We start from the raw sequence: 8,891 nt of genomic DNA, 5'->3' as shown, positions 1-8,891 counted from the left end.
CTGAGTCCGTTTTCATCAGGGTTCTTGCTGCCACCCCATGTAAACTGTTGAAAAAATACACTGACTGCCTAGAAAACAAACTGTGCATTATGTATACAGTATATCCATGCAAGTGTGGGCCTTGTATGTATACACAACCAAGATCCCAACACTCAGCACAAAACAGGAGCAGCATCATGGCCTTTTTAATAATATAGCTTCATGGTGAGTTTACTACACCCATGTTACTGACAAAAGGCAAGCCCAAGGGCAGGGAAACATTCATGCCCCTGGTATTTCAAGGTAGATATGTCATGTGTGATCTGAAAAAATACCAGCTTTCTCAGGATAGTCCAGTCTCTCAAAAGAGAGCCCTATCTGAGTTAGAAATAGATTTGTTGTTTTTTACTTCTGTAATTGAGATCAACAGAACAAATCACATTGATTTCAATGTTGAAAGAAATGCCACGGCAGCCAGTTGACAGAAAACTGTCAAATGTATTTTCTTAACAGTTTGTTACCTTTCAGGGGACACAAGCTAGCAGGCAGAAGAACTTCAGCAGGCATTTCCCTCTCCCCCTTTTATAAAACACACACTTTCTGAGAAATACGAGTGTCACCAAGAGCCAGCAGAAGGCATGACACTAGCAACCGGGTCTGCAAAGGCAGAGGAACACTGAAGGATCAAGTCATGTGCAGCTGACAGAGGATGGTAAAGTTCTAGCAGTCTCAAAAGGTGGCTCATATTTCAAGGGTATGAACTGCTGATTGGTGTCCCGTTTTCCTTTCTTAAAACAAAAACTTACACCATATATATTCTGCAAGATTATCTAGACTTTTTCCACACTGGGATTTGTTAGCCTGCAAAGTATAGGCATTTATCCCAAGAACTGGCAAAAAAGGGGGTATTGTTTGGTAGGTATGGCACCAAAAGAAAACCATTGTGCTTTCTCACATACATATGCTGTACAGATGGAGGCTCAAACAGACAGATTTTTAAGTTGTTGGAGGGCTGTGTTTTTTCTTCTTGCTTCGGCAAGATTTGCAAATGCAGCAGATGATGCATGGAGATGCCACGAGCAGCAGTGGAGAGGTGACTAATGCTATGATACCTAGTCCAACGAGGATCCCCACAACCTGAAAGACATGGTGGGGAAAAGTATGGAATTATCTAACATGGAAAATAAAATACACGTGTGCATGCATAAGCATAGGATAGGTCACAAAAATAAGATTAAAACATGAACACAATCATCCTGGTCCTTCACTGAAGAGTAAAAACTCTTTGCTTCATGCATGCATGACAGCTCTGCTCAGCTGACTAGGAACACACCTGTGTTCTGTTCCACATCACTGAAGCCCTCGAGTGGCCCAGCTTGTTTCTGCAAGGGCCTCTGTCATAATGTCTTAAGAAGATATCGTTCTGAAAAACAAAAGAAGTTGTAAGAGCAGGTTACAATACTGTGGGAAGAGGTTCAAGACTGAAATGGAAATAAAACTTTCCTGACACTGCTTTAAAATTACCAGCTGCCATTCACCTGTCTTCCAAATAATTATCTAGAGAAACTTGTTGCAGTTTCAAAAAGTGTGGTGTGTTCGGGACCCAAGTGTCTTTCCTCCCCCACTTCTAAAAAGCATGAGCATATGCACTGCACCTATTGGACAACTACCTACTCTGTAATTTGGTGATGATAAAGGGGCCTGTAAACAACAGATATTTCTGAAAGCTAGAAATCTGAGGGATCATATTCTGAGATACTTTTGCCTTCTGTTCTGCTGCTGTTCCTGCACTTCAGAGTATTTTTTTCCTAGGCTTAATAGGAAAATTTATAAAGTAGGAAATCCGTGTTTCTTTTCTCCTTTCCCAGTAATACTTAATAAATTACCCACTTTATCTTCAGAACTTGACTAACACCCTGCATTGCCCTCCCCTGTGCTGTAACCTGCCACTGCTTCCTCTTTCATTTTTCAGCCTTACTCTTGGGCTCTACAGGTATCATCTTCACCTACACCTAGAGCTCCTGTAACCCTGCCCATCTAGAAAAACTGCATTTGAATCACATATCTACAGTTACTTTTTTCTCTCTCCTTTGAAGACATGAAAACTGTGAGAAACTGAAAGTCTTCCAGTTCAGCACAGTGTTGAGCAATCACTGTGTACTGCGTGTACTCTTGAGGCAAGCCATGAGACTCATGTTGAAAAAGCAGCTCAGACACAGAAATGGGACAGAAGGGTAAGCTAAACCTGTTTAGCATGCTGAAAAAGAGGAAGGATAAAGAATGAGGAAGTTTCATTGTTTGCTAGATGAGGAGTATAAAAGAGAAGAAAAGGAAAGCCATGCAGCATCTAACATCTTATTTCAAGTGCTGATGAAGTTATTTTCACACTCCCACAGCTGCTACTGATGATTATGCCAAAAAGGGAAGCTGTCACATACACAAGCACATTACTTTCTTGAAGTCCACACAAGTTGAGACTAGTTGGTATCACTTGAGAAATAACTAGCAACCTGCACTTCATAATCCAACATTTTTATCCTTAAGCCTACTAACTAATCCTTCACTTCAGCAAACATGAAACTAGAGTAGGCTAGTAAAGAGACCTAGTCCATGTGAGCTCTTAATGCACCTGCCACTGAAACAACCCGCTTCACCCAGTATCACACCATTTTTTGGACAGGCTGTGACCCTTGGAGTTGGAGCAGGTGGAAGACGCTTTCTTTCTGGCTCTCAACCAGTTTTTAGCTACTACACTGAAAGAGGGAATCAAAGAAAGGTAGTGCTGGAATGGACCCCCACAAAGCATGCAGTCTGTCCCATTTCCCTCAAAGAACTACAATGAGAGTCTCAGACATTGCTAGAATCCTTTATGGGAAAAAAAATGGATGTTGATATAAAACAAACAACCAACAAAACGCAATACTGGATGAAGAAGAAAGAAAGTTAGAAGCTAAATTGAGCCAAGACATTCACTAGGATATTAATGAGTTGCTAAATTGTACGGGGCCTCAGATTAACCACAACCCCATTACCCTTTATCTAGGTGTTTTCTTCTGCAGCACTTACGTCCAAGTTCTGTAGACAGTACCAGCAGAACGTGTGCTTGCAGTTCTTGCACATCATCTGAGCACAGCCCTCGTTTCGCTCAATATAGATCCGACAAACTGGGCACTGCTTAATTGGTGCCTCCATTCCAATAAGTGATCTAAAAGGGTAAGAAAACATTAAAGTGAAATGAGAATGTAATTACTGTTGGTATTCAATTCCACTGCCTAATGTGTACTGTGCTTATTTTTTCAGAGCATCTGAATCTGTTGTCTTAATGTCCTTAATGTGTGAAGCTTGTCATAATCAGTACAATACACTGAAGTATACTCACTACAAGGTGTAAGATTATTAATGTCATGTAGAAGTGAAACTCCATTCCCTTGGTGTTTTATGGTCTGAAACCAACACCCACTGAAAATATATCACCTATAGCATTAAAAATTAGCTCTTTGTAAAACAGCTTGCACCATTCATTTAACAGGATTAGATTATGCAGCTCATAGCACTGTCTCTGAACAAAATAACCTTAAACTCCACCAAAGCCAAAGATAAAACCCGGAGAAGAAAATTTATGGTGAGAGCTCTTTGGTAACTCCTTTGGTAACTTTCATCTTTCAATGAAGTCTTGAGCAAGCAGAACCTCAGATTGTAAGTAAGACTTCAATTTCTTGCAAAATATTATAGAAAACTTTGCACAGACATGACTGAACATAATCTGAAAACAAAGACGGATGGTGACAAACATTATATAATTTAAACACAAAAGCATTTTCTTTCTGTAGATGATTACCTTATGTAACCTCATCTGTAGGTTGCTTACACCTATGTTATATGAGCATACAGCAGATTTCTCACAGCAAATGGGACATTTTACACCCACTCTGCATAAAAGTTAAGAGTCCTTGATGTAAAGATTCTATAAATATTAAGTGGCGCTGATTTAATCACAGTATAGACAAAGTTTCAAACCCCAATATCAGTATACTGGGTTTTTTGAATGGACACAAGTCACAATTATAGCATGCCTTTTGGCAGACTTAAAGCCCTGTGTGGCTTCACCTTTCAGAAGTGTCAGTGGCATCCCAAGTTTGCTAAGTACCCAAATAATCTAAAGATTTGTGAGGCACAGACGTAGCACCTCATGCCAAAAAGAACCAAAAGGCCATGTGGCCTCCTTCTTACCCCTGCTCAGTTGGTACTGAAGTGATTTGGTTGTCCTGGCACGGGTGCTGTGGGTGCCATGCATCCTTGCAGAAGGAGCAGAAGGTCAGGTAGCAAGCTGGGCACTCCACCGGCACCGGTGCTCCTGACTCGCTCGCGGCCACAAGGCACACTGTTTGGCAGTCGGCTGCAGGGCACCACGTTCTGAGGGGGTCCAAGTGGACCTCTGAAACATAGCAGAGAGAGGAAAATAAACATGTGTATGCAGCTCCTGTCTCATTCCAGCAACACGCGTCTAGGTCAGCAAGACCCGTCTCTGTGCGTGCACCCCTGCCCATGGGGAGTCTAATCCTCTTCTTTTGTCAGGTCTGCAACTGTGCTTTGTAAAGGCAGATGCACTGGAAGCATCACAGAAATGGTGATACACAACATGGGATGTATTCTTTGCCTTTATAGGGAGGTACAAGGACAAACCTAACTTCTATATCTTTCATGTGTGCAAGCCATGCAGTATTTTTCATGTAAGTAGTAGAGGGACTATCATTAAATTAATGACAAATAATTTTCCATGCCTTATTTCCTCCCCTCTGTCTACAAACCCCAATTAATAGTCACGCTATTATATGATCATTATTTGTCAGACAACAGATTACAACAATAGCCAAAGCAAGATTAAGGTTGGAGACCTCAAGTTACAGACATCACTGCATGGCAGTGAATTATAAATGTTGATTCTTCTTCTCACTCCCCAACCTTTATTCAAGGAACTTGGGCCTGCAACAGAAACCTGTTTACTGTTAGGGGTGACTGTTGTGTGTGCAGAATGATAAATGTTGATTCTTCTCACTCCCCAACCTTTATTCAAGGAACTTGGGCCTGCAACAGAAACCTGTTTACTGTTAGGGGTGACTGTTGTGTGTGCAGAATGATAAATGTTGATTCTTCTCACTCCCCAACCTTTATTCAAGGAACTTGGGCCTGCAACAGAAACCTGTTTACTGTTAGGGGTGACTGTTGTGTGTGCACTTTATATTGGCTCAAATCCATGAGGTGCAGCCAAACGCTCCCACCCTGCAGAGCCTCCCTAGAAAAGGGCTGTCATACCTGCATGAGCTACCTACATCTCCTCCTTCCCTGGGAGCTCTCTAGTACCACCACTGAAAATAAACAGATGGAGGGGATGTCTCAGGAGCAGGTGGAAATGCCTGACTGTGAGATGTCAAAAGCCATTACAATGTTCTTCTGGACCTCCAGCAGATAAAATACTGTCCCACTTGGAACACAAGGCTGCACAAGGGCCCTTTACTTATGTTTTTTGGTAAATTTTGCTGAAACAGGTGAAGGCACTTCCTCCTATGCACATGCCCCTGACTGTAATGCTCCTCTGCTGGAGGCTGCTGGTAGCCCACAGTTAAATGGGCTGGTGGATGGATATCTAGCAGATGTTCCAGTCAGCATGAAAAACAGTGGTATCAGTTCAGTGTCCAGATATCCAGACACTAAAAACTGGACAACTAGAAATGTGTTCAGTGAAGTAAAACTTTCCCCTCTGAGCTCTCAAGCATTTAGATACACATGTATGAACACCTGGGAAGGACACCCCACAAACATCATGATCTAACATGCACTAGAAAATCAGTTCTGTTCCAGTATGTCAAACTTGTCTGTTCACCTCAAAAACGTCCAGTTTCTTTAAAGCCAACCCTCCTGTTTGTCTGGGACATTTACAATGAAGAATCACATAAGGATAATCATCTTCTCTGCTGGCTGCAGATACCCAATGCTCTGACCACAGGAGATTTTTAAGTCTGTGTCGGAGTGTTCTAGATCCATGACAAAGGCTGTCGTCTAGGACTTAGGCAGTGCCTGCAAAATACCTGTACCATCTACCTCCACCAACTTCATCAATCTAGTTGCCTTCTTTCTTCTTATTCTCTTACACATGCTTCCTTTGCCCCCCAAACCAAACATTTGCTTTCTACTGAATGAAAGACGGAACAAATTAGTTTTCAGCTTTGTTTTGGGGGAGAAGAAAGAGACATGAATGGGCAGTACAAGCCATTTTTCATTTTAATATACAATTTTAAAGTAGAGTCCTAGAAATTAATATTTCTGTAGCTTTTATTTGTGTCTCTTCAAAGTGGGCAAGACCATGGCCTAGTACTGGCTTTTGCACTGAAGTCTTCACACAGTAGGTTCTTTATTCTTTTTGTTGACAAACAGCAGTTAAAACAAGGTAAAGTGCAGTTTCTGCAGACAGCTGCTTAACACACTCAACTTTGGAAACCCAAATTCTCCTATCCTGTGTTTGGATGAAAGACAGGATGTCTGGTTTTGACATCACTGGGAGGAGGGGAGTTGGGCTGTAAAACTTAGTGATTCTTACGAATTTGTTGCAGCAAGATGCAGTGCATGAGATGAAACTCCCTCCGCTCCCACTTCCTCCATTTTACAAAGAACCTACAGATAGTGTTTTGCAATCCATGCTGTCTCATACTGTTTGGTTTACCACGGAGGACAAGTGAAACCAGAAAAAAAATAAAAAGGAGCAGCCAAAAAAAAAAGGAAAGAGGCTATCACATTGCTCTGAGAAGCTGCTCCATCTTCTGGTTAGGGCCATTTCCCTCCTGAGCCCTTCCCCTGCTTCCCCACAGCCAGCTCAACCACAATACCTCTACTATCAGGGGGAAAGTTTTCCCAAACAGTGCCAGTACTGGGCAGGGAGCTGGTGAATTTTCACAAAATGCACAAGCGATCAGGTGAGTTGTGGGAGACAGATGGGGGAAATGCAGTGCCCTGAAGAAAGTAGAATTTCTGGCTCAGGAGAGGTACTCACTGGAGAAATGAGACTACCTTTCACAGAATATTAGGAACATCTCCTTTTAAAACTGCACACTTTTAGGTCAGGCAAAAAATGGAGGTTCTCATCATCTACCACTGAGCCTATTGGGCAATTATCCCAGAAGCATAAATATAATGCATAAGTCCTAACCACATCCTATTCTTCTTTTTTGTTACTTCTAATGACCACATCAAACCCCATCCTAAATATACACAGAGCAATTCCTGTTTCTTCTGCTCAAATACACCACATGGAAATGGTGTGGCTAGGTCCTGACTGGATGCAGAGGAGCTACAGATATGTAGGAAAGCTTGGTTTTAAGCCTGAAAACACTTGCATTCTAAGAACACAAAAAAACCAAGAGGATAGAATATTTCCAGCACATTCCTCATTAAAATAAGCAAGTGTCTGTAGATACACAATGGTAGGCTGATCACTTCTCACTGCTTTTTCACCCAACAGTGAATTTTTTTTAAAAAAGGAAATGGAGAGGAAATCTATGTTATTAAAATAGCTAGCACAGATAGAAGATGGGGAAAATAGCTTTTGGATATGTAAGCCCTTCTTCAGGTCTTCAAAATTTTCCTCAAAATTCATTGTGCAATGGAAAGTGTCCGGATGGATGAGAAGAGCTGGTTTTACCAATCACTTGAAGACTAGTAAGCAAAGACTACAGTGCAAAAGCAAGTCTTTTGACTTACTCAAGGAGCTGGTTATTTATTTCTAGTAATTCTTGTAAAGCAAAGGGGTGCTGAAGCAAAGAACCCAAAAGTCAACAGAATAAAGCTGAGAGACGAAGGGTCTAAATACAAGAAGCTGAAGGGTTTGAATGAAGGGCTTTGTTGATCAGAGCAAAAGTTATGAAGGTGATCTTAGTACCTATTTTAGGAGTCAGAATTTGGCCTATTACACTTGCAAGCATAGAAAATTAGATGGTACAATGTCTGGAGAACTCATTGCTCCCTGTTTTTTCCCCTTACAATGCTGACTCCTTCTCCCCAGCTCCCTAGGGAGCCCCACTTAGCTCTTCCCCAGCACCTGGTCTGAATCAAAAACCTGAAAACTGTAAGAGGAGCTCGAAATATTTCATGTGTAAAGGTTTTCTTCATTTTAAATGAACACTGAAAGGCTGGTAAGGACCATGCTACTATTACACTGAACTGCAGTACTTCAGAATGTTCTCTGTCATTAACTAAACCAAAGGAACTCATGGCCCTCAGAAGATGTCCTTGGCAGGTGTTGCCAGGATAGGGTCAGGTCTGGGAACAGAGCTGGAGACCAGAAGTAGCTAATAAGCCAGGTCCAGCTGGTGAGGTCCAAAATAGTCAGCCTCGAGGGCAGTGATAAACCCAGGATAGGCAAAAACTCTTGGCTGGGGCTGGGATTAGTGCTGGTGTCCAGATCAGAGCTTGAGTTAGCAGGAAGCACTGCTCCCAGGCATCAGTAAACAAGATTTATTGCTGGGGCAAATAGGCAAGGCCAAAAGGCTAGGGTTTAAGCCTGCTACTTGGATACCAGTTTTCCTAATCATAAAGGAGAAAGGACAGATGGTAGAAACACTGTGAAGAGAGGCAGTAAAGGCAGAGGATTTGTTAGACCTATGCAGAAGAAAAAATGAAAGAAAAGGGAAGTAGAATTTAAAAAAAATAGACAAGTTTCAGGCTTCTGTGCGTGGGAGGCAGTAAAATAATAATTAAAAAAAAAAAAAGATGTATCAGGGATTTGGACAAAAGTTCATGAGTTCAGCTTTGGCTAGTTACAGAGGAGGAGATACCAGGAAATCATTAGTTTCACAGCCTTCAGCTAAAAAAACATTTTATGTAAAAAAGATTGATGTACTGAGAGAACATCTCTCTTTCCC

General features: G+C 41.7%; 1 protein-coding gene across 1 annotated transcript in view; it reads right to left on the bottom strand.

The window, feature by feature from the left end:
- Positions 1 to 975: 975 nt before the first annotated feature.
- The window catches only part of RNF144B (ring finger protein 144B), a 34,119-nt gene continuing 26,203 nt past the window's right edge, over positions 976 to 8,891 (bottom strand). Inside the window, exons 4-7 of the mRNA XM_009998274.1 lie at positions 4,210 to 4,414; positions 3,046 to 3,184; positions 1,313 to 1,402; positions 976 to 1,116 (exon numbers count right to left, since the gene is read on the bottom strand). Coding sequence (XP_009996576.1) covers positions 976 to 1,116; positions 1,313 to 1,402; positions 3,046 to 3,184; positions 4,210 to 4,414 — 575 coding nt within the window. The remainder of the gene's footprint in view (positions 1,117 to 1,312; positions 1,403 to 3,045; positions 3,185 to 4,209; positions 4,415 to 8,891) is intronic.

This window comes from Chaetura pelagica, unplaced genomic scaffold (genome assembly GCF_000747805.2).
Source record: "Chaetura pelagica isolate M959 unplaced genomic scaffold, ChaPel_1.0 scaffold640, whole genome shotgun sequence".
Lineage (NCBI taxonomy): Eukaryota > Metazoa > Chordata > Aves > Apodiformes > Apodidae > Chaetura > Chaetura pelagica.
This window is presented reverse-complemented; position numbering and strand designations above follow the sequence as displayed.